The sequence below is a fragment of the Hydra vulgaris genome, chromosome 05 (assembly GCF_038396675.1).
Source record: "Hydra vulgaris chromosome 05, alternate assembly HydraT2T_AEP".
Lineage (NCBI taxonomy): Eukaryota > Metazoa > Cnidaria > Hydrozoa > Anthoathecata > Hydridae > Hydra > Hydra vulgaris.
The window spans coordinates 39,361,750-39,389,672 of NC_088924.1; the positions used below are offsets into that span (position 1 = coordinate 39,361,750).

The following is a 27,923-nucleotide window of genomic DNA, read 5'->3' on the forward strand; positions in this document are numbered from 1 at the left end:
TTTATGAGACTTGATTATTTTATTTACAATAAGCCAAAGCAGTAAGGCATGAAATATAATTTTAAAAAATGGCCATATATTCGGGCCGTTATAAATTCCTTCAAAATAGTTTACTAACACATTACAAATATGTTTAAAGTATCAATTTATATGCATCGAGATATATAACGCATCAATTTATAACGCATCAATTTATAACGCTTCGAGAGGATACGAAAAAAACTTTTAAATAAAAAATTTCTGCATGAGTTGTAAAATTAGAATTGTATTTATCATTACAAAAAAGTAAATAAATATAAAAAACTTTTCTAAAACTTTAAACAAAAAAAAATTATTTTATAAACTCTTTTTTGTTCTTTTTTGTTGTTTTATTTTTCTCTCTCCTTGTTTTGACATTTTTTCTCGTTGTTTTATTTTTGTGTAGTATTTATTTTTCTGCCGTATTTATTTTTCTGCCGTATTTATTTTTCTGTAGTATTTATTTTTCTGTAGTATTTATTTTTATGTAGTAAGTATTTATTTTTATGAAGTAAGTAACTTTTAGAATTAGAAAATGTTCAAATTAAACATTAAGATACTGTAAGATACTGTAAGATACTGTAAGATACTGTAAGATACTGTAAGATACTGTAAGATAAGATACTGTAAGATACTGTAAATTAAACATTAAGATACTGTAATACATTAAGATACTCAAATTAAACATTAAGATACATTAAGATACATTAAGAGCTAAAAGTTGTTGAAGAAAATTTTTCTATCCTTGAGTTAGTACCTTTGCATTTATTTTGAATGCAAGGAATAGATTTATTAATTATTTTTTTAACTTTTTGGGTGCAAATATAAGCAACAAATAACAATATTCCTTTTGCAGATCTAAAAAGAATGTATATAACTGCAACAACGGTATTAAAGGACTCTTCTCTTTCTGACAACGATGCTTTACTTATTTGAACAAAACCAAGTAGCTCAATTACTCCAAGTATTAATGTAAGTTTTAAAGCTATCCTCGCAACATCAACTCGGGATGTTCTTCCTTCCCCAAACACTTTGTTGCTTTTTTTCTCTGACAATGTGATTTTATAAACGGTAAATAACAAACATATTAACGATGTTAAAATAATAACTACGATTGGAATTATAAAAGAGAAAAGCTTCGCATAAAATCCTCGAATCCAGCAAATTCCATCTCCATAGCCAATATACGCGATACCAGCTTTTTCCAAAATAACATTTATGAACAAATATATTGATGGTATAACATAAATAACGATAAAGTATTGAATTAACTTTTTGCGTTTTGAAAACTGATGACTAAAAGAACTAAACGTAGTAGCCACGTCAAGCGCTAAGATAAGAAGACTATGGTATGCTACCAATAGAAACCAATGTAAGAGTATAGAGAGTACTTCGCACCATAATCTATTTTTGTAGATTTGTGTTGTAATTAAAAATGTAAAATCAGCAAAAAACAAGTTTATACATAATGTTGTTGACGTCAAACTTGACCATGTTCTAAGTTCTTGAAAGTAAGTGTAAACAATTATGATAGCTAAATAACAAAGTACACTTGCTGATGTTGCAATTTTTGATACAATATTCGCAACGTTCAAAACTTTAGTTTTCCATTTCAAAGCAATATTGTTGTCACTTTCTTTACATATTCCAACACCATTTGCAAGTGGAATGTATTCATTTGGGAGGTAAGAAAAACGTTTACCGTTATAGTTGTAGACAATGGTTTGATTGGATTCTATAGTGTAATTTATGATTATATTGTAAGAGCACTGTTGTTGTAAATGAAAAAGTTTGCAGAAGCTGATATATTTTTTTTCTATTCCAGACGGTGCAATATCAATCCAGAGTACTACCTCCTCACCAGTTATATTAGAATAAACGGAGTTGAAAGATGATGCAGAATAGTTTTTATCAAAAACTTCGATAGTTTCTGGTTGCGCACAAATTCTTTTGTTTTTATAACTTCTGGTTAAATCAAATCCATACATTTCGGTAATTTCTTGATTTTTTACGGACGAAATTAACACCGAAGTTGCATAACTGAAAATGATCGATTGATGTTTTTGAAAAGATTGTAGTTTTACGTATGTAAAAACCTCGTTTGTTTTAAAAATAATTTTGTTTGCTTTTCTTAGTTTACTCGAAGAAATAACGAGGGAGGAATTTATTGTTTCCAAAAACATTTCGTTTACTGCAGTTAAATTGGTAGTTTCATTTACAAACACAAATAAAGTAGGTTGTTGTGAAAATAAGCAGTCGTTAAAACTTTCAGTGTCAGTATTGTGCAAATAACTATTCCAGTTACACTTTAATCCGAATGATTCAGATAAATATGATTTATCGTTTTTATTTTCTCTTATTTCACATTTATCAGTAAAGGTATCGAAGAAATAACCATCGTTGCATTCGATACCATAAGAGTTGGATTTATATGACTTTTTTACTTTCGCTTTATCGTTGATATTAATTAAAACAGCCCAATTCATTTCTTCCCAGTCACTGGCACCGATAATAGGCGGTTGTCGGCATATAAAATCATCTTCATTTAGATTTCCCAGATTACTATTAGCACATCTATAACAGTCATAATTTTTGTAAATCTTATTGTATATATTAAGTTTTCCCGAATATGAATTGCATAAATTGTAATAAGGATTTCCAATTGAACAATTATTTACAAAGTCATTTTGTATGTCCTCTAATTCGCATGGTAGTACATATTTTTCAATGTATTCATTTTTCTCTATATCAATAGAACAACCTTCATACTCTTCTAAAATATTTAGCCATTTATTTTTACTTTCTGGGTTCATGGTTGTTCTTAATTCCTTACCAGATATTATTCCTGAACATTTTATCGTCAAATTAACCTGTTGATAGCTTACAAAATTACATTTTGCACATGCAGCATTTCTATAAAGTATTTTATCAGATCCTATGACTGGAATATTTTGAAACAAGTCTTGAGTACTTATGTTGGTACACTGATTTTTATCTTCAATATTTGCTTCTTTTAAACACGAGTGAACCATCATATAACTCGTACTAAAGTGACCTTGGTTCAAACCAATAAATGCTAAACTTTCACACACTGCGTCTTTAAAAGTTTTTGATGTATTTACAATTTTATCCATATAGTCAAATAATGGCAGTGGGTTATTTTTGTTCCAAATAATGTCAATGCAGCATGTCTTATACAAAAAGCAAGTACTGCTGCAGCTGCAGCACAATGGAAAACTGTTCAACTGACACAGGAACTCTGATGTATCAATGTTCCACATTAGATTTGGAATGTTCCAATATGCTTTTAGAGGAAACTGATCATTTGCCAAATATCCTATTAGTAAGTTTATATGTATATGCATATGTTTATAAAAAAATACATTGTTTTATAAACATAATATAATATAACAAATATAATACATTATTTTTAAAAATATAATAATTCTTAAAATGAATTGACTGCCTGTCCTAAGCAAAACTATTTTATTAACACTCATTGCGTCATAAAAGTAAAAATAAGTAAAAAAAGAAGAAAAAAAAGTAAGCTATTACACTATTATTTTTATTAAACTTTATTATAACTAATACTAGGAGGGGCGGTTGCGAAGTAGATCTTTTACATCAACTTTTGACAAAAGTTTTTCTATATAATTTTATCTTTATGAAGCGGCCTATTATTTCGAGTGAAAGGTTCTTTTCGTTTGTTTGTTTTTATAAATAGGGTTGATATCCTTAAAAACAAGATAACCAAAAACTTATAAACTATTAAGAAAATTTCTAATAAAGAAAGCAATATCGCGAAGGAAATTATTATTTTAATCGTTAATATATGATTAAAACCTGTGGCAATAATTTCCAAATTAATTAAGTCATATAGAAAATACGTCAAATATAATGAAAATGAGCTAAAATACAGAAAATATTATGTTGAAAGAATTAGAAATAGTCTTCTAACAATTTGAGACTAAATTAATAACCTTGAATATATGACAAAGAAATAAACATATTTTTTCCTGGAACTTTTATAATAGTTTAAATAAGAAATTGGAAATTTTTTTATTAAAATAACTAGTTTTAACCTTAATTAATTTAAATAAAATAAAACTTTCATTTTCTATACTTTAAATATAGTTACAAGGATTGTTCACTTTTGGAAAAGTTTAAAAAAAAACTTTTCGAAACTCTAATTTCGTTTCGGTAAATTTCTAATGACTAAGTCATTTAAGTTTTGAACCGAAATGAATTTCGCTTTACAAAATTCACGATATTCTATCAATACATATTTTAATTGTCGAATCCTAAACATAGCTCCGAAATTATTTTTCGATTTCGAAACTTTAAAAATTGTGTCGAAATATATTTACATTTTGGAAAATTTACCGAAACACTTTTTCACTTCCGAAACTCTATAATTTGTATCAAAATAACTATATATTATCGAAATTTTAAAAATGGCACCGAAACATTTTATCACCTATAATATGTATCGAAAAATTTTTATGCGATCGAATTTTTAAAAATGGCACCAAAGCAATATTTCACTTTCAAATCTCTATAATTTGCACCGAAATATTTTAGATTCATGGCCATTGGTATTTATTTTCTGAAAATTCTCCTTCTTAAAAGTTCTGTGTAAAAGCAAATAGATCTGGATGCAGCTCTCATTACCAGGATGGGCAAGTTTATTGCTACCTTCTATGCACCCAAGTTTCTGACTAATGAGAAACCAGGTATTGCTCTGTTACAGGTATTCAAATAAAACATAAATATTAGGTTTAAATATAAATTGACTATTACTAAATTTTGGCAATAACTGATTGACTTCATCACTGCTGATTAATGGCTAGTTTGAGATTTTAGGCGATGATAAAAGTTCAAATGGATGATTTAACCAGCTAGCTCCTGAAATATTGGTTTTCATTATTTGGATTTCCAGTCGTACGTCAAAAACTTGGCTGTCGTTAATGATTGCAGCGAGAGGGATGTTAAGCTGGTACAGGAAATAGTGTGTTGAGTTAATTCTGAGTATAAGCTGCAAGAGCTGCTCATTTTCGAAAACAACTAAACTGTGCTTTCCTTAAAGACCAAAGCTGCCTACAGCAAATAAGCTAAACAGAAAACACCAGCTCAACTTTTGAAAGATTTTCCTGTCATAGAAGATGTAAATGTTTTCAGATTCTGCGAAATGGATACTAAACTAGATAGCAGCACTGATTTGTTTCCTCATGTTAATGCTGTAGAACTGCTTGGTGACCATGAAGCTACTAATCGCAACTAGCTAATTATTTTCTGTTGATTTTTGTAATTTTTGTTTAATACATTTTTACGATTGTTTGTTTATTATTTAAAAGAGATTGAGTAGGGTAAGCTCCCCACCCCCCCCCCACCCCATTACCCCCACCCCTCTTTTTTTTTTTCTTATGCGGTTAATCAAAATACGCTGCTTATTATTTTGTTTCAATAAATTATTTTATAAAAAAATCAGAGTTTCATTTTTACCAGAAGACCCACCGCCAGAAAAATCTGGATTTCATTGATTGATTGGTACCGGTAAAAAAACCGGTAAAAAGTGTCAGCAATGGTTACAGGTCTAACGTAAAGCATGAAAATAAACCTCCAATGATAATTTTAGGTATATGTCTTTTAAATAACATAAACATTAATTTGTTAAAATAGTATCAAGTTTTTTAATTTTTTTCCCAGTATATTATGCAATTTATAAATAAAAAGTTTATTTGAAAATTTTATGGGGCCAGCGCGAGGTAAAAAAACTAAAAAAAAAAAAAAAAAAAACAGTTTTTAATTTCTTTATTTATGTCCGCAAAAACTTGCAAATATTATGGGTTACAATTTTCCGTAGAGAGTTTTGGTTATAAGTTACATCTTTTGATAAAATGACATAATAATTTGCAAATCTCAATGAGAACACAAGAAAATACGTCATTTGCTTGACCACAAATTTAACTTTTAATTCACCCCACTATCAACTTATATATATTTATATATTTCATGAACAAATATAAATTTATTCCTGAAAACTTATTCAACGTTGAAGAACCAAGGATATTTATTGTGAAATAGAAGCTTAAAATACATTTGGAGAAAAAAATAGGGGCAAAAGTGCAATGAGAAAATGTAGTAGATGCTTTTGACAAAGTCAAAATATCCTTTTAATTCAAATATTTTTGAGGACTTTATGTTCACACCTTTATTCATAACAGAAATAATAAGAAAAACCGTAATTTATTTCTATCACATTTATGTTTTTTTAAATAATAATATCTTTGTGCAGTATAGAAAAAGTAATTTTAGACAACCTTTGTTTGGAATCGTCTCAGTGTAGCAGACATTTTATGTTATCTGCCAAATGAACTGGTTTTGTTTTACACTACGGTTTTAAGCTACGGCTATCATGCTGGTCATGTCATGCTTTTTTTAGCAGCAGATTTGTAGGCAATTACAGACTGTTAATAAAAAAAATTGAAATGTACTCTCAGTTAAATATATTACATTTATTGCAGAATAGAAAATTTTCATATCCGCATACCCGCACACAACGCAATTTATTACTTGTTAAATTTTACACTTCATTAGAAAAAAAGTTTGGTTATAATACCAAAAAGAATGAAATATTCTATATAATAGCATTATATAGCAATAATAGCACGAACATTAATATACCATAGGAGCCGTGGCGTAGTGGTTGAAGTTCTTACTTCAGAATTGAAGGTCCGTGGAGTCAAAGTCTGAGTCAGGCCATTTTATGCATTATTTATAAAGATGGAGGCGTGAATTTCCTACACACCCATTGGCAGAAGAAAAAAATTCCTCTGGCAAGCTCCAGAAAAAACCTTTGGTGAGAGCAATTTTGACACTTTACTGATCTCAAAACTATAAAAACTGAAATCATCTATCACCGTCTGCAGAAGAAAAATGCGTTTACATTTTTGCTTATTCTTAAAAAATTGAAAACGACAGCATTTAATATTTTTTGGCATTTTTACATTATTATAAATATTTTTTATTCTAAATAAGCATAAAAAACACAAAAGGTAACTGTTTAACAAAAAATTGCAAAAGATTATATAACAAATCAAGTTTTTAAATGCTATTAAAATGCAATCAAAAACAAAAAATGTTCAATAGTTGCTGTAAAATAATTTGCAAAATCAGAAGAAACTACAATGAAAAACAGCATCTTTGATAGTTTAATCAATGATCCTTGCACAACAGCTTTTACTCAAAAAATTATCCAAGAGTGAAAAAAGCAGTTTTTCTCATTGAAGTATTATTATATACTACTATATATTATTATGTATTATATTAGAAAATGTGCACTATTTTCTAATGTTCATACTTTTCTCTTCCTTACAAGCTTTTGCTGTTGTAGTCAACCTGACAGGCTTGCAGCCACTTCCAATACTTGGGGTGATCAATTTGCCTTTTGTATCTACTCTAGTGTAATTTGAAGTTGTGGTGCAAAGTCTCTAATGCCTGCTCAGATAATTTACCCGAGCTGAGACTTTTGGCCAAGACTCCCTTAGAATGTTATAAAAATGGTTTACAACACCCAGAAGAAAGTGGAGTTCCATTGGTGGAATGTCGTCTAAGGCAAGTGTGCTGTCTGGTACATTTAGAAGTGGCAAGTTGACAACGTTTTTGAGTAGCTTAGCCTTCTTCAAAACCTGACCACTTGCATTGAAATCGACAAAGCATCCACTCAAAGAGTTAAATGTTCGAGGGGTGCCACATTAGGCTAAACTCTTGTTAGAGGCATCACACCATGTGCAAGGGTGAGAGCTGGCATGTGAATGAAGGACGCAAACAATTTTGGCTAACTTCAAATCTGCTGAGAGAATAAAGTCAACTTTCTTGATTCCAAGAAGATTGAGGATCTTTTAAATATTATTGTAATTTTCAGACACATCCTCAGCAATTGCAACTGGCAGCTGCTTCTTGACTCCACTGTCCCTGGTAGTTAGTGTGGCTAACGTTTTTTTGCTTGGTGGTAACCCTGTCTACATGCTATGCTCTGCCTCTTGAATGCCCAAACTTACTTTTAAGAAACCACAACCACCATCAAGGCCAAGCTTCACAATGTGGGATGACTAGATTTTCAACAAAATATCATTGAGGAGATCTGCGAGATCTTTGCAATTTGTAGGCGTTTCTGTAACTTATCATTACTGGCCTCAATTTTTGCTTGGATGAAATGATCTTTGAGTTGTTTTCCTGCATCACAAAATTTTTCATGGAAGCTAGACCCCAAAATTTGACCCTTGGACACGTGATGGATGGCTGAAGCAAGCTTCTTAATTTTTGTGTTTGACAGGCCTGTGTTGACTTGCACTTGCACAAGATCCTGAGTACTCAAGATAGGACCATCACTAAAGAGTCTTATTGCTCTTGATGAAACTGAAAGTTATCATTACATCATATTATTGTCTTGATTGTATTACATTCATAGTAATCCCATTAAATTTTTTTAACTCTAGCAAAAAGCAACTCTCGCTCAGTTGACTTTGCTAAAAGTCTATTTTATGTTTCAGTAATTGAAAGATACTAAAATTACCTTTAGTTAGTGGTAGGGGGTGACCACCAGCTGCACGAGTCTGATTGTCCTATGTGGAGAGGATTCTTTGGGTGCAACAATAGTGGATGCAATTTGCTCAGAGACTTTAGAATCCGTGATGGCGAGTTGTCTCATATTTTCTCGAAATGTGAATGTGTTACAGTTATGTGAGAGCCTACTCCAATAATGGAGAGACAGTCTGAGTATCTTCTTTGAGTTTGGCCTGTTTCCAATTTTTCTTAATCTTCAATTGGGTGCTTTTCAAAACTTTTATTCGACCAATCTGGCAGATTAGGCAGTCACAGTTGTTTTCTCTTGTTAAAGGTCGAACTTTGACAGATGTGGAGTCAAAAAGAGGTGGTTAATTGAATTTTGCTCCATTCTTCTTCTTTACTATGGTGATTCGGCACTCTGTTGTCAGAAAAATCAAGATTTGATGAAAGTATGCTCAACACATCATCCATCATAGATTTTGTGAGAACTTTGAAAACATTACATAAAGCTCATCAGATAATGTATATCAAAAGAATTTTGTGTTAAATACTCAAATGAAGAAATAAATGTTTTATAAATAAATCAAAGTATTAAAGAAAAAGAAAAAAATAACACAATACCTTTAGCTCTTTCTCATGCAGAAAAAACAGACGGTTTTTCTGCAGTCATTGTGCGATTTGGCTTGATTTAGCATTCTTTTGCTTTAATTTAGGTTTAGAAACTAAAGAAATTATTCTTTTTTTCTAAAACAATTTTGAAATGTAGATTTTATAAGTACACAGTTTAAAATTTGAGTAACAGCATAAATTTAAAATGATAATTGCTGTTTCCTGGATTTGGTAAAAATTATATAGATTCAAAATTAAAAATTATTTTTTAATCTTCGTTAACTTACAGCATGGAAGTTACAAACAATATTCAATTGACGATCGCAAAATTTTATATTAAATTTCTAAAGTTAACTTAACAAAAGAGCAATGTAAATCATTAACAATTGCTCATTCTCAGATTTAGTAAAAATGAAATTATTAGCAGATTTTAATTAGTTCCTCTAACCAGATTATATGTTTTAAATTGTTTACAATTTGAAAATTTAAGGTTACTGCTGCTGTAAAAATGCCAAAAACTTTTAATGCTGTCATTTGCTGTTTTTTATAAAACAAAAATTTAAAAATGAAATTTCTTCCACGGATGGGGATGGATGACTTTAGTTTTTATAGTTTTGAGATCAGGAAAGTGCCAAAAATGCTCCCACCAAAGGGTTTTTCTTGAACTTGTCAGAGTAATTTTTTTCTTCTGCCAATGGGTGTGAGCTGTCAAAAATACGTATAACCTTTTTTTAAAACATTCATAATGATAAAAAAAATCAGAGTTAGAAATTAGAAAAGAGAAGAGATTTTTGATCTCTATAAAACAAAGTTCACAACAACTGAAATCGTTAATCGTTTAAAATATCACAGATGTGGCTACAAGTCGGTCAATCGCACCATTAAAAGTTTTAAGGAAACTGGAGACTTCCACCAAACTGGAGAATTCCATCAAATAGACCACTGTTGTTCCTAGAGTACATTAATGATTTAAATTTAGCAACAGATCTATTAAATTGTATTCTTTTTGCAGATGACTCCAATCTTTTTATTCCCACAGATTACACTATTTGAAACAACAAACGAACAGTTGTCGAAAAGTAACGAGTGGTTTATAAGTAATAAACTTTCTCTAAATGTGGATAAAACCAAATTTATTTATTTTCAGAAAGTGAATAAATCAAAAAGAATTCCCATCAAATTGTCTAATTTAATAATCAATAACACTAATATTAAAAGAGAAAACTCAATAAACTTTCTAGGCGTAATCTTAGATAAACATTTACGTTGGAGTTTACATATAAAAACTGTTGAAAATAAAATATCAAAAAATTTAGCAATAATATATAGGACTAAACCATTTTTAAACAATGGTTCTTTAAAAAGTTTATATTTCTTTTTTATTCATAGTTATTTAATTTATTGCAATATTGCATGTGTAAGTACAAACCATACAAAATTAAAAAAATTGTACAGTAAACAAAAATATGCGTGCAGAATAATTTTCGGAGCTGATAGAACTGTACCTTGTGAGCCTTTTCTGCTTAAACTTGGAGCATTAAATATATATAAAATCAACTTAAACCAAGTTTAATGTTTTTGTATAAAATAAATATAGGATCATCTCCTAAAATATTTCAATCCTATTTTGACAAAATAGTTCATAAATATCCAACAAAATTTTCAAATAACAACTTTGTTGTCCCAAAATATAATTCAAAACTAACTTCATATTCAGTTCTTTATCGTGGACCCTACTTGTGGAAAATGTTTCCCAAAATTGTTAACACATATAAAGCTAGTATAGAGCAGTTTAAAAATGAATCAAAACAGGCATTTTTACGTATGAATTTTAATATATCCGATTTTAAATGTTTTTTTTAATTAAAACTGAAATACAAAAAATAATTAATACAAAAATTATGTCACCGAGTGAATCAACATTTTTTTTTTTTTTTTTTTAATTATGGTATTACCTCTATGGCGTTTGCTAATTTATTTACATTATTTCTATGAAGTGTACTAATTTATTTATGTTATTTCTATGGTTTATATTAATTTATTTACTTTTTATTTTTAAATCTTGGATTAAATTTTTAAGTTTTAAGCAAATGATAATATCTTATTTATTTTTTCTTATTCACTTGATCTCAATCTTTCCTTAAATTTTGGTTCTTTAAATTTTTCTTTAAAAGACAACGAATTGTTATCTATTTATTTTTATATTTTTTTAAATAAATAGTTTGTTAACTATAGATATTTAAATATTACGGTTTTTGTAAATACGTGAAAATGTAGCTCGGTGATAAAAATAAAAAAAGACCATAGAGAAAAAGAATGGTTTGTACCAAAAAATCCATAAAGTCTGTTCGTGAAAGAACTTGGCGCAATAAAGTTTGATCAGGAAGATCAATTACGAAAGAGCTTTGAACCGAAATCAAAACCATCAGAAATTTGATAAATGCGAACTGAGGAATAAAAATTTGTAAAAAAGATATCTTCTGTTCTGAAGAAAAGATGTCAAATGGTTAAGAAACAACACAGTGGTCAACCAAAAACTTTTTCTAACGAAAATTTTTTTTCTGTTTAAAATTATTGCAAACAAAAAGCACAAATTTGTGGCATAAGTTTGCAAGAGATCCCACATAATGAAAGAACTTTTCCTCGATACCAAAATGCATAGGAGGCAACGCTGGATTGACTCGGGCGCAGTGGAGCTGCTCCCGGCTCTAGATTCCTAGTAGGGGCACGCAATTTTTGAAATATATATGCCACTGTAGTTATGGATTTGTTAGGGCCTCTATATCACGTCATATGTATACTTTTACTATTAACTTTTGAATGTAATATAGATTTTTTTTAATTGATGAAAAGGCGGAAAAAGCATAACTTATGCTATAAACATAATATATGTTACGTTATGAGTTTAAATTTAATAACTTTTGTTGCTTGAGTATCTTTTTAAGTGAAAACTAAAACAAACAAAAAAATAACTGCACAGTTATACTCTTGATTTAGTTCAGTTTTTCAATATTCAACCTGATCCAGGATTGCGAAAGGATTATAAAGAAGCGCAAACCTACTAGATTTTCTAGATATAGATAAAAAACCCTGATCAAAATGTTGCAGACGAAGATTTTGAAAAATGCAAAAAAGTGACAATCGCATATTTAAGGTGCTACTTTTTTAAATATTTTTTTTTTAAGTTAAAAAAAGGTAAAATTTGAAAGAGTCTTTTTATTTATTTTCCATCCCTTCAAAAATTACTAAACACTAAAAAAATTGAGGAAACCAGGGCAGAGGAGATGTTTCATTTGTTTTATTGAAAATTTATGAGGAAATTCTCCAATCCATTGGTAGCGAAGCGTTTAAAACTAAATACTTTTCATTGATTGTTGGTTTATTACCTGACACTGCACACTTTGACTTAATTGCAATAATCATTCGATATGTGAGCAAAAAAGCTGTTGTGGAAAAAAGATTAATTGGGTTGAGTCTTCTTGCGGACAAAATGGAAAGGCTATGATAGATACAGTCAAGAAAAGATTACAAGAGCTTGGCGTAAACGTTAACAATGCTCGTGGTAAGTCGTATGAAAATGCATCTAAGACGTCTAGAAAGTACAACGGGCTGCAAGCACAACTGAAAAATAAGAAGCTTTTTTAGCTCACATATTGCTGATAGTTTGTTTTGGTCTTGTAGGCAGTGCAGAAATGGTAGGAAAATTTCCATCAAAAGCCTGAGTGAGACAAAGGGTTAAGTATAAGCCATTTCATTCAAATTTGGAATACAAATTACAGTCATACCCTTGAGACCCTCAATTAATTGTTCTTGATAAAGATGAAAAACATCAGACACATAATAGTCACTACACTTTTAGAGAAAATAAAACATTTGGTTATTGCTTTTTATGAAGAAGCCTTGATACAGAACTATGTTATAATTTGATGATATTTGTATCAAAGTTCAGGATAATAGTGCAGATTTAGCTCTTGTTATGTGATTACTTCAATCTCTTTTGAAATATGAGACATAAGTTCGTGAAACTTTTTTTTAAATTAATGAAGTTGGTGAAAATACAGAAAATGAAGTGGTTCTAAGTGGCAGTGATGAATTTAGAATTAAACACTTATTATTATAAAAAAGTTGAAAATGTGCTTAATAAGAATGTTTGGTTTTCTAACTTGTTTTCCGACCACAATAATACCTGTCAGTATTGCTTTTGCCTAATCCTTGTGCACTATATATCCTTTAGACTTAGACATACAAATCCATAATAAAATTGTCTAGTTTTCTAAGTTCACGGCAAATGAGAAGAACATATCGGCACTAGGATGTTAACAAGGACTTTTAATACTTTTTTCAACCTTTTTTCTAACCCTTCCCATTTCCAATTGTCGTGCAGAGCAAGTATTTTCAAAAATAACAAGCGTTAATAATGATCTCTGCTCCTCAATGTTAAATGGTCATTTGCATTTTCTTTGTTTAATGACAATTAAAAGTATGATGTTAAAAATATAATTTTTGAAGTTGCCATAGTAACTTCAAAAAATAATTGAATTTGCCATAGTAAAAGCAAGAAAAAAATTTTTATGAATAAAAAATTAGTTTCATGTTTTGTAGCATTATATGTACATATTTATATATATATATATATATATAAATATGTCAGGTAAAAAATTTTTTACCTGATGATTGCTAAACGCATGAAACTTTTAGTAGTAAAAATCATGTAGCTTTTTTATTTAATCTCGTCAAAAAATCAATTATATAGCACTGATATCATTCATCGAGCACTCTTGCTGAATATATGCTCACAGCAAAATAAAACTTATTTATATATATATATATATATCTATATATATATATATATATATATATATATATATATATATATATACAACATATTATATATATATATATATATATATATATATATATATATATATATATATATATATATACAACATATTGTTTTAGAGGGTTATTAAGGTGCTCCAAGAAATCTTTACAATCTTATCACAGAGTACATCGGAAGTACATTTAACTAGGAAGTTCACGCCTTCTTCCTTAACAATATTGCTTATTGAGCTAAAGCTGACGTTGAACCTCGAACCTCTTAGAACTCTAACCACTGCATAACGGCTGCACTAACTTTGAAGTCTCATGTAAAACCTTATGCTGATAAAATTTTTGCCTAATTTTCCTACTTTCCATCAAGCTTCAGCCCACGCACATAAAGCAAAACCCGTATAGTGTAAGAAAAGTTTTTCTTTTTTCGTTCCAGTGCCCAGTGGTGAACGTCAAAAAAGTGGTCGTAATTCAAAATTTTTCAAAACATAAAATGAACTTAAAAAAGAAAAAAGGGCTATACTGCTTTTATTATATTATCTAAAAATAAAAAAGTTTGTTATTTATGTTTACTAACAGAAACGCTTCATGGATTTAAAAGACCTCATTTTTTGTAGTTCATTAAAAAAGTACAAAAGTTATAATTGGATTTTTTTTAATTATTCATTAAGTTATTTTTTCTTTTTTTGGCCGAATGTTTATGATATCTTAACTTCTACGTCAAAAAGATTTTATTTAATGGTTTTAGAACCAACATCAAAAACACCTTTGCAAGATCTGTTGAATAATTTTATTTATCGATTACTCCAATAAAATCAAGTACAATATGAAATAAGAAAACCTTTAGGCAAAACATTATTCATAATTGGGAAATGGGGTTTAGACGGTGTATCTATACAAATTGTATAAAAGCATTTGGATAATAGCAACTATGATAAGCACATGTTTGCAACAACATTTGTTCCGATGATGACGATGTAGTCCGATAGTCTTTTTTAGAGAATACATTGATGTATTTTGGCGAACGTACAATTTCTATTTGGAAAATAAACTCTAAACTTCGTAAAAAAGAAAAACTGGTAATAAGAGCCGTCTTTAGCTAGGTCTTTCAAGTTTACATGCGTGGATTCATTATTTTGAATCCATACTTTATATTGCTTATCGAGTTGATATCAAGAATTGGAAAATTCGAGTTCAAGATCAATAATGGCTTCCGATCAAAATAACGCGTTCAAATCAAATTTCAAAACCGTTTGAGTTTTCTCGCTTAAATACTAAAAGCAGGTGATAACAGTACAACTAATGACAGTAATATCTAGCAAAAAGCATTTCAAAGTTTCAGATAAACAGCGAGTATAATAGGGATAACATTGAATGAATTCATTACTTCTCCACGAAGTAACGAATTATATTGAGCGTCATAAACTCAAATATAAAGATCATTTTTTCAACATTTGAAGCTTACTGCAAAGCAAATTTCAAAGGCATGTTGCTTTTAATAATTTGGCTTTCATGTCAGTTTCAGAACATAAACTGCTGGTCCACAGCAGTTCAAGTCCAAATATTATTCTGACAGGGTTGTATGAATTTTGTGGAGTTTTATTTGAAGAAACTGTTGCAAAAAGAAGCAAAGAGTATAGGAAATTTAGAGATTCTAAAAAAAATGAGCAGAGTTTTGACAAACGGAGTTATGCTTAATAAACTTTCGGAAGCAAGTAATCCCATTATTTCAAGAATAATTGAAAGTAGTAACAAAGCAATAGCAAAGAAACTCAACTTCGCAAGCGAAATGCTTTTACTATTAGATAAAAGTAAAAATGCAACACAAAATGATTTAACAATTGTTTGGGAATACAAAGACATTGAAATACCAAACCGAAAAACTAAGCAAGTTGAAGAAGGTAACGACAAAACAGAAGCCTGCCTCTTTTACTTTATTGGTCTGATAATGAAAAGAGGCAGACGAAGATGTAGAGACCATAAAAGAGTAAGCTTTTTTTAGTAAATTATTACAAAAATTAAAAAATAATGATGTTGGTTTGACTGAAATTATGATTAATATTAATTAAACATATTTTTTTGTAAATTTACAAAGTTAACATTTCGATAAATGTTCATTTTTTGGGGAATTTAAATGGGAGAAAGATTGTCTAAGATGGCAAAAAATTGCGTGACGTAATTTGTGAATTAAATTCGTAATTAAATGACGTAAATTGTAATTAAATGACGTAAATTGTGTTTGACCCATAAAATATGCAGCTGAATCTCATATTGAGATATTGCCATAACCAGAACTAAAATTGAGTTAGATTAAAATTGTTAGTTAGATAAAAACTGAGATGCTTGAGAAGCATGTTTTTTAAACGAACAGTAAATTCAATATTACAAAAAATTGCATTTTTTTAGCTATTTTTTTTTTAAAGTAATAATTTAATTAAAATAAAATAAAAAAGTTTTTTTTAACTTTTATTAAATCTTTTTGACGTAGAAGTTAAGATTTCTTAAACATTCTGAAAAAAAAAAATAATATTAGTAATTATGTAATTCATAATAACAAATATATTTTATTTATAAATATTTTACCTTGGAAATTTATAAAAAGTAAAAAATATTATTAGTAATTATGTAATTCATAATAACAAATATATTTTATTTATAAATATTTTACCTCGGAAATTTATAAAAAGTAAAAAATATTATTAGTAATTATGTAATTCATAATAACAAATATATTTTATTTATAAATATTTTACCTCGGAAATTTATAAAAAGTAAAAAATATTATTAGTAATTATGTAATTCATAATAACAAATATATTTTATTTATAAATATTTTACCTTGGAAATTTATAAAAAGTAAAAAAGTAAGTAGCATTTTACTCGCCATGAAGTTTGTTGACGATGACGATGACGATGACGTTGACGTTGTTGACGATGAAGATGACGTTGACGATGTTGACGATGAAGATGATGGCAAACAAAATCTATGAACAGTTTAATCGACATTATCACTTTTTAAATATACATACTTAAAACTTATAACTAAAATAAATTTCAAACTTGAGTCTAGCTCTACACAAAATAATTTTTTTAAAGTATTTATTTGTTTGATTTTATTCAATTACTAATTTTAATTTTAAAAGTACTCCTATTGTATTAAACTTTAAAAATTTATCATTTAAAAAAATAATAAAACTGAAAGTTATTTAATTTAAGTATTTAAAAGATGTAAAGATTTATTTTATTTTATTTTATTTTTACATTTTCTCAAAAACAATTTAGTCGTTAAAAAAAGTTGAATCAATTATCAATATTCGATTGATGATTCGATCGGTCGAATTGATAATAATATTTAAAAACAATAATGACTTTTAATATAATATTTTGAAGACAAAAATGAGCAATTTAACTGTAAATAATTGACAATAACAACTTTGAAAGTTATAAATACTGTTTTTTTTTTAACTACTAATACGATATTTAACCATTGTAATTTTGGTTTATGGTTTATTATTTTATTATACATACATATATATATATATATATATATATATATATATATATATATATATATATATATATATATATATATATATATATATATATATATATATATATATATATATATATAAGTATTGTTGTAGCAAAAAATTTATTTTAACTATTGAACAGAATAAAAATTTACACTTAAAAGGTAGTTGTGTTTTTGTAGCTTAAAACTGCGATGGTCATACCCATTTTCAAATCAGGAGACATTTTTAATCCTGAAAATTCTGACCAATTTCAATTCTCCTTAGGGCCGACGACGCGGCTTTCGAAGTGAAGGAGGGGGGGGGGGGGTAAAACCCTCAATTCTTAAAAAAAGTCTTCTGAATCAAAAAAAAAAAAAGTGTTGGGGTGGTGGTGGAGGGGGGGGCACTTGTCCCCTGGCCCCACCGTTGTCGTCGGCCCTGCTATTTTCTCTAAAATTTTAGAGCAAATTATAAATAATCGAATTTTGACTTTTTTAAGTATAAATAGTATATAATAAACAATTTAATTTAACTGGCCTTGCCATTATTAATACTGTTCCCAATGTATTTAATGCATTTGACATAAAAAAAGTTTATCCTCTCAGTTTTTATAGATCTTAGCAAAGCTTTTGAAACAGTATACCACTCCATTCTTATAAAAAAACTCGAAAGTTATGGTATTGAAAGCACATATTTAGAATGGCTCATAAGTTATCTGAGCAATAGAAAACAATACATATTACATCACATGAAGAAGGAAAATCTGATTACATGACTATAACTTGCAGTGTTCCCCAAGGGTCAATTCTGGGTCCACTTTTATTTCTTATTTATATGAATGATTTCCTCAAATTCATAAGTTTTATATCGTCAATAATAAGTTTTCGCCTCAGTTTTTGTTTGAATAGAGAAAGAAAAGAACTATTTTCCACTCGTTATTTAATGAAATATTCCATAATTTAGGACCTCTAATAGCAATAAAAAGTTTGGTTACCAAATAATGCATTTTAGGTTGCTCATAACTGTAATTTAAAAATCTTGTAGGGTACACGTGATTAATTTTATTAAAAAGTGTACTAAATATTATAGGAGTTATCTTATTATGAAATTTATACATAAATATAAGAATTTGATTAAGGTTTTTTAAAATTTTATCTTCTATCGTTCTTATGTGTTCTCTCCATGTCGTATTTTTGTCAAGTATCACTCCTAAAAATTTTAATGATGACTCTCTAATTAATTTAGAGTTGCCAATACAAAGATCAGAAAGTTTTAATGGAATATTTTCTTTATCGTAAAGTCTATGAAAAAAATGCATATTTAGTTATATTTATATTTAAGGACAATTTGTTTGCCTTAAACATTCTGCTAGATTTAAAAGCTTCTTGTTTACTATTTTAAATAAAAGGTTTATATCTCCATTATCTCCATTAAAGTAAAATAAGTTCGTGTCATCTGCAAATAAAACTGAGTTTAAAATATTTGTTAATGAATTAAATTCTTTTTAATATTTTTTTTTTTTTTATCTTTAACTATCTTTATTATGCATGTTTACCTTTTAGTGGTTATATATGCTTGCTGATAAAAGCACGTCGGGGCGTAGCGATAATAGAATTATTGTCTTCTTTTAGCCCTGGTCATGTAGACTTTATTTATGTAACACGGCAATGTATTCTTTTTTATGTAACACGGCAATGTATTCTTTTTTATGTAACACGGCTTCTTTTTTTAATGACGAAATAAAGTGCTATGAATAAAAGTAAAAAAAAAAATTAGGGGTTGAAATAAATTACATAACGCTATAGGGGTGGGGGTGGAGTGGGGAAAAATTAGTGGTTTTATGAAGACTCATACGCAATTTGTTCCTAGTTTAGTTCCTCTTGTTCCTGCGCTAAAAGCTTTTGAAGATGTCAAGCTTACAGCAAGTTCATCAAAAAAATCTTGAAATTACAGTTGCTGAAAATCAAGAATGCACACCTGCGCCAGGTTTTGTCTGGTCATTATATAACTGATTAACACAAGTTCTGTAGTAAGTTTTAGATTTACACTCCACATAATGGGAGACAAAGTACTTGAAAAACTTCTGTTCGCAAGTAACAAAAACATGCTTGAATACTGGAGGAAATCCTAGGTAAGAAATATGAAAAAATTAGCACAAAAAAATCAAACGATGTCTCTATCTACAGTATGTTTGGAGCGGTTATCTAGTACTGTAGAGCTTATTTGCGACCGAAAAAGTTTTGAAGTTTAGAGCGAGTTCAAATGTTAGGTGTACATCTAAATACTATTATTATAGCATTCTGTGATCTGATCTTTTATATTATTACTGATGACTATATAATTTTTTACTTATTGATAATAATTTCTATACAACATGCAATATGCGTATTACAATTATATTATTTATTAAGTTCTTAACAACCTGTACTAATAGAACCGTTGCAGATTGTTTCGTAATTATGATTTGTTTAAGTATTAAATTAACAACGCGTTTTTAATTAAGTTTTTAGTTATCATTTTGAGTGCATTAATACAATTAGCGTAATTAAAATAATTTTAATCGCAAAAGAATCGGAATCGGTAAAGATTTGAAATCACAACAAAGAATCGGAATCGAAATCGGATTGAGCAGTTTTTGGAATCGGCTTATCTCTAAAATTAACCCCTTTAAAATGACGTTTTATATAGTTTAGTTTAAAGTGGATTCTATGACATTTTCTGTCACGACTACATAAGTGTGTAAGTATTTTATAATTTTTTTGTTTGTTGTTAAATAACTTTAACTAACGTTGATTAAAATTATTTTATAAACTTTATATTTGACCAGCCTGTATTTGGTTGTGGAAAAAATAGGAGATGAAATTTTAAATAATTTTTTATTTGCAAAAACTTCAGTAAATCTTTCTTTTTTTCTAATAATAATAAATTGATAATATCTAAGATCTTAAATGTTATATTATTTATTTAGAAATTTCTGATTACAGAAACAAAATTTCTGAGTATAGGTAGTAACTGTACTCAAAAATTTTGTTTCAGAAATTTCTAATTAAATAATTTTTTTTTTTTATTAAATTTTATAAATAAATTTTGTTTTTCTAACCAGAAACTTCTAAAATAAGTAATATAATTTCTGAGTATAGGTAGGGTAGGGTGGGGTAATGTGAGTCTGAGGGGTAATGTGGGTCTAATCAACATTTGATAGTTTTTCTAAAGAAAGAATTTAGGTAGAAGTTTTTCTTTTCTGTATTTTATTGGTTGTTAAAACAGCTCTCTAAATTTTAATTATCAGCTTACTAGGCAAACTAATGCTTATACAACTGTAAATACTTTTAAATTGGAAACTAATATAAATTAGAAGTTTGACTATGTTTCTGGATTCATTTTTCTGGAGCCATGTTGCTATGGATTTCTTTAACTGATTATTAAAGATATAATTATATCAGGTTTTTAATAAAAACAGATAACGCAGCTTTGTCTAATCATAGTTTTAAGAAAAAAATTGTTTTTCTATATAAATTTTTGCTCAGAAATAGGTAAAAATAAGCTCAGATTACCCCCACCCTTCCCTCTATTTATAATCAAAATTTTTGTTTCTCTAACCAGAAATTTCTAATTAAATAAATTACAATGAAAATTTCTCTGAAAAAAGTTTATTATCATACTACACATTTAGCATCATAGTGTATAATTTTATCTTAGAAGAAAAAAGTAGATCTGTGTGCAATGCATTAGGTGTGGAATCAACATAAATTACAAAGTATTTTAATATTTTCACGCCTACCACAATAGCTTCTTTTATACTTCGTTTTATTTTATACTTGCAATCTACTTAAGACATTAAAAAAGCGGTATTTAGATTTTTTTTAATATTCAAAATCGTTCATTTTTCATAATTAAACTTTGTGAGCCGGATAGATGCTCATAACTATGATTGCCACATAGATGCTCTTAACTAAATAGATGCTTATGACTATGTCTTTGTCTTTACATTATTTATATCATTTTGGCGATACTTATTGAGTCGATAGAATTTTTTATTCATACTAATTTACTGTCATTAACTTAAAGTTTGATGGAGTTTTTGAATTGATCTGGCAGATTATTAATGAAAATTAAAACAAAAAAGTATTGATCCTAATACTAATTCTTGTGGGAATGTATATATAGTACTGTAATATGATGTAATATACAAAAAATTGCACTATATATAAACGACTAAAATATATATCATACATATATGCTGCAACTTTATATTCATGGTTCTTTACCTGGTTTGGACTGTTTTCCATTATGTCATATTTATCAAAATGAGATTATAAAAATTTGAAACAAATTCAACATGCTTGCCCAAATATAAACTGTTAATATAAAACATTATTAAGTATTGGTATCAGACAGTTACTACGAAGTATGCAATCTATGTTGCAAAACTTAAAAACATAGATCTCGCTTCATAATTCCCTTTACTATGTAAAATTAATCCAAACCTTTTCCACTTGCCACAGACCAAATTAAAAGAATAAGGCTGTACAGTGTTTAAAACACAGCCCACCTGATATGTGTATATATATATATATATATATATATATATATATATATATATATATATATATATATATATATATATATATATATATATATATATATATATATACATATATATACATATATATATATATATATATATATATATATATATATAAATATATATATATATATATATATATATATATATATATATATATATATATATATATATATATATATATTTATATATATAATTGGCAGAAGTTGCTAAGGATGTTTTTAAACGTGACGCTCAATTTAGATAACACAGTGTCACAAAACGACTTTTGATTCGAACTTCTTTTCCCGATAAAAACTTTTAGGGGTATTATAGTGCAATTATGTAGTAGACCCGTAGCAACTGGGCGTCAGCAAGGGCATATGCTCTCCCCCCCCCCCCCAAAAAAAAAAAAAATTATTTTTCAAATAAATTTATTTGAAAAAATTGACTGAAAAATGACTTAAAAAAAAAAGTCCTTAAAACATTACCGGTGTCCCTTAATCCAGAACTTCCCCCTCTCCCTCAATTCACCCCTCCCCCACCCAATATTATTATTGCGGTCGTGGCGCAGTGGTTAGAGCGCTTGCTATAGAAGCAGGATATCCAAGTTTGAAACGAACTCTGGACATATATTCACGTTACAGTAAGGAAGGAAGCGTGAACTTCCTAATTATATGCGCTTACGCGGTGCTCTGTGACAAAAACGTTAGGTCTTCTTGGGGCACCTAAATAACAAAATAAAAAAAATTAAAAATTATAACTTTTGTTCCCACGAGCCTGTGTAGGAGTACATTAGAGTTAGTTTTGAAATCTTTTATTATTGTCTGTGAAAGAAAAATTGGTTCGAAAGTTTTGATTTTTATTGTTCTGAAATAAAGAGCTACATTTTCTGTTAAAAATATTCGAAACTTGTTCTAACATATTCTATAAATAAGCAGTGTACTTACAACTTAGAAACAATAACAAACGAAAAAGCATTCAATTTCTTCAGAAAATTTAAAAAAATTAGCTGAACAGATCAAGCAATTTAAAAAAAAGGATTATTCTTATTAAATATAGTTCTTAAAAATCTGTTGCTTGCTCTGAATAGATGCCATGTGAGTGGTTGTTGCAATCAATAAACTATGTCACATGAAAAAAGACAGCATGCGCTTTGGGAGTGACAATCGTGTTTAAGGTAGGTTAAGGTAGGAATCCTTGAATTTTTCAATCAAGATGCGAAAGTATTCCTGAAGAACATTTCCATAGGACGCATGAACAACTGTATTAAACTTTCTTTCAGTGTATATCAATGAATCGAAATGCTAAAAAGCAAGCATGCTTTTCCGCAAGCTTTTGAAGCAAGTCAACATTTTGTAAAAGCTTTCTGCACTCATTGCCTGCAAATTGCCCTCTGTGAAAAGCTTGTTGTCGAATGTTCGTCATTTTCGGCTACTCTGGTGCATTTTTCCGCTGCAGGCACAGACTCTTGAAGAGGTTGTTAACAACACCAAGAAGCAAGTGAAGTTCCATGAATGGAATAATGTCCAAGATAAGTGTTCCTTCGGGTAAATAAGCAACTGCCTCATGCACAACATTGTGAAAGTCTTTCGTTGTTTTTTTTGGCATCTGCTGCTTAGAAGCTTGTACAATCAGTTTGAATGGAGCCAAATGTTTGGAGCTTACCACTCTGATGAAGATTCTTTGACTCAATGTCACACCAGGTATAAGGGTACGTACTTGAGTAAGACTGCAAATCGTCATCAACAAAGCTTCATGTCACATGACAACACAAATCTCTCAAGGCTCATTTTTTCATTGTCATAACTTTTGGAGAGATTTTCTGCGATAGCCACCAGAAATTGATGCTTCACTCCTGAGTCTTTGAAGAAATGTTTCTTAGTCGAGGGAGAACCATTTGGTTTTAAGTCAAAAATCCCTAGAGACACTTTCAGGAACCCTTCAACTCTATCAATTTCCACTTTGATAAGTTCATTTGATTGAGGACCTCTGATTTAAAGATTTGAGTCGTTATTTTGCAAAAAAAATCAACTGCTTTGTTTTTTTGTTTTTTTTTGTTGTTGTTGTTGTTTTTAAATTACTCTTTTTCTTATTTTAAATACCGAAATAATTGAAGAAAAAAAATTTTTAGGTGATATTTATTAAAGGAGAGTTTTCATTCTTTTATTTAACATATGATTTTATTAGTATTGCCTTTAAAGTTCTTAATGTAGCAGATCCTCAAAAAAGTTTCCCAAATTTTTTTTATAGTCAATTTTATTAAAGAACTTAACAGAAATTAGTAATATAAAAACTATTTTTGTAGTTTAAATACCATGTTTGCTATTTTACCACTGCTCAAAAAACCAAAGGTTTTTTTTTTTTTTTTTTTTTTTTTGTTTGTTTTATTTTTTTGTTTTTTTTCAGCTATTTAACTTAAAAACTCAAATAAATGTTACCAAAAAAATATGTTTTAGTTGATATTTATTAAAAGACTTTGTCATCCTCCTATTTGACATACCATTTATCTGTCTTGTTTTACAAGTTCTTCAAATATTTATCAAATAACATTAATAATTGTTCTTCAATGACTTACTTATAATAAAGCTAAAATAAATTGAAAAAGTTATTTAAAGAAACATTTTTCTTATAAAATACAGAGACATCATAAAGTTAAAATTTGTCTTTTTTTTTGTTTATTTTTTTCTGCAGATATGTTTTTTGAGTTCAAAGCAATTTTTCCTTAACATTAAAAACAATTGTTTTAACAGAATGAATGAAAACAAGTTTTTTAATTTGAAGAACGAATAAAAACTTTTTTAATTTATAAATGAAGTTTTTTAATTTATAAATGAAATAACATTGCGTTGCAAAATTTACAAGTATTGTGTAATTTTTGCATAGTTTTAATGTGTTTTTTTTTAATTTTATTATCTTATTCTATGCTTATTTTATGCTTTGATTTTTTAATTTTATTTCTGCAATTGCAAATAAATTAAATTTTTAACATTTAATTTCAGAAAAGAACATATAATTTGTTAACCATTTTAGCAACAAAAAAATCAGTAATTTAACTCTTTTGTGAATTCTGTTCAGGCTTTAATTAAAATAGATTAATTTTAATATAATCTATTATAGAATCTAAAATACTCAAACAAATCAAAATAGAAACATTTTAGCTAAGTTGGAAACATTTTATAAAAGTTGAAAACAAAAAGTTAGTAAACAAAAACACTAAAAGGATCAATAAAAGTAAAACAAAAAACAAAAAACCCCAAAATAACACGTTTTTTTGGGTGAAAAATACATGATAGCAAAAAAGCACGTTTTTTTGCATCTCTACTCTGATCAGAGCTTCAACATCTTTGCAGTACATAAATAAATGTTTGGATTCTTGGCTAAGACTTTTGTATGTCTGAAGTTTCTGAGGTGACAAATAAGTCAGAAAGATGCTCATTTCTAAGAAACTCAAACTTTTTCCTGAAGTTTTTTTTAACTACTCGCTGGGGAACTACTTTGTTAAGTGTTGAAACAAGCTTGTTCAGGCCTTTGTTTGAAAGCTCAGTCTTGTTGAAGTTGTTGAGCAGTCAAGGTGGATGCAGCTGCTGGAAAATGTTTTCTTTGGCTTAATGGCCCGAGAAGAAAAGTTTACATCAAAATAACACAGTTTCTTATATTATAAAGTTTTTTTGTTGTAATAAAAGAGTCACTTAAATAAAACCATATTAAGCATATATCGCAAAAAGAAAATATTTTTTACCTGGAGTAACTGGAAGATTTCTTCCTATTCCTTGACTAAGACGCAGAGTGCCATGGAATGAAGGAGCCTTGTTATGTATCACAAAAGCAGCTATACTTTCAGCTACTTTTTTGTCTTTTGCTACAACTTTAAGCAAGTTCTGTCGAAATATTCCTTTTTTACGATTATGTGGATTCCCCCTTCCAATAAGTAAAAACATGCTGAACAACGTTTCTCAACAACTGGCAGTTCTTTTGGCTGACTGGTTGTGTTTCTTGTTCCAATCGGTTGAGGGGTTCCAAACTTAGCTTTTCCCACAAAATAAATCATGAAATCAAGTGGTAATTCTCTTGTTGCAGGACAAATCTTTATTTTTGGTAGTTAAGCAGTGAGGAAAGTTGAACATCTTCACCATTGTTTCTTTTTCTAAGACATTCTCAACAGTTTTCATAGATACCAATTGGGACACTATGATCTTCAAAGTTGATGCTTGACAAAAAACTTCTTAACAGCGTTTAAACATAAAGTCAGTCAGTTGCCTGTTAGCTTTTTTCAAACAGAGGAAGCAGACAGTTTTTCTGTTGTCATCATGAGTTTTTGCATGATTTAGCATTTTAAATAGTGTATAAAATAGTTAAAATATTTTAATAGTTTTAAATAGTTTTGCGTTTGTATTTTGCTTAAAAGGCACAAAAAAACTGCTCGCAGGTTCCCGGAATTTTAAAATTAATAAAGGGCCTAGGAACTCTTACTTAAACATTAAATCAAGATGTTTTCAACGTGAATTTGTCTCTTACAAAATTTTTATTATAATTTATACTAAATCATATACCTCAAAAACTACTATTAACACCCACATAAACATATGTACAATTAATTTCCCATCAACCATATAAACACATTAGTAATTACACAAAAAACTGTACAATTATATTAAAAAGAATTATAAAATATAAACGCACTTTAATTACAAAACCACTTGACGTCACGGTACATTCTAACATCAAATTAATATAAATACACTTTTGTGACAAAAATTTACAGTTTTTATGTAAAAAAATGTTTTATTTCATGTCATTAATTATCTTGTCAATAAACCAAAAAGTCAAAATTTTCAAATCAATTTTTCTTTCACGGACGATAATGAAAGATTTCAAAAACCAACTCTAATGTACTTCTACATACTTGTACTGTCATACCCCCAAAGGTTTTACTCGGGAAAAGAGGTTCAAACTAAAAGTCATTTTGTGACACTGTGACATTGTTAAGTCTTTAATTAAGTAATCAATGGCTGATTTAAGTTAATAATTGAATTGAGATTTGGGGCATATTTAACATATTTAGTATGACCTATATTAATGAAATAACATTAAAATTTTAATAATTATTAAAGAGATAAAAAACGGACGTACCTCTTACTGCAAAGACGTTTTTTTTATTTATTTAAAATGTTAAAAACATGAAAAAAAAAGTTCTCATCTTCCTAAAGTTCTCAAATTGGAAAAATATAAAATAGAATATTTTTTATTCATTATTTAGTTAAGTAACTATACAACTTCAAGAATCGTGAAGTTGATTCATAATTTATATTATGTCTACTTAAAAAGCATTTCATCGTTTAAGCGCCATGCTATTTTTTTTTTTTTGGCATCTTTTTAATTCCTGACAAATATACTTTTTAGTTAATAATATTTCATAAATGATACAATGCATTTGTATTCAAACTTTTAAATCCTTTTAGTTTTTGTAGTTTTTTTTTTTTTTTTTTTGATATTTTATAACTTTCTTTTTTTTACACTAAATTTGTTTTGTATTATTGAATTTTTTTTTTTTTAATTTTATAACGGGTATATAGTAAGAGTGTATTAGTTTTTGTTGTAAAAAACAATGAACTTTTACGACATGTAACATATCATTTTTTCTTGTCTTTGAGCCCCCGACTGATTATAAGATAAAAGGTAATAATTGTAGAATACTCCCATTAAAGCTTTATGCTCGTATTTCTTTAAATATTTACCATCTTATTTAGAGCATTGGCATGATTTTTTAATTTATTAATACTTTTAATTTTATATTTTTAAAAACTTCCTTTCATAGTTCC

General features: G+C 28.2%; 1 protein-coding gene across 2 annotated transcripts; it reads right to left on the minus strand.

Annotated features, from left to right (window-relative positions):
- On the minus strand, positions 1-27,346 carry LOC136080852 (uncharacterized). Of its 2 annotated transcripts, XM_065798162.1 has the most exons (4): positions 19,392-19,664; positions 19,093-19,284; positions 16,864-17,009; positions 1-3,355 (listed from the first exon to the last, which is right to left on the minus strand). In XM_065798162.1, exons 3-4 carry the CDS (start codon positions 16,910-16,912, stop codon positions 726-728), a joined length of 2,679 nt encoding a protein of 892 aa, XP_065654234.1. In that variant the 5' UTR covers positions 16,913-17,009; positions 19,093-19,284; positions 19,392-19,664; the 3' UTR covers positions 1-725. The 2 variants fall into 2 exon arrangements, with proteins under 2 accessions (XP_065654234.1, XP_065654235.1); XM_065798163.1 differs by lacking the exons at positions 19,093-19,284; positions 19,392-19,664 and adding an exon at positions 27,235-27,346.
- Positions 27,347-27,923: the final 577 nt, after the last annotated feature.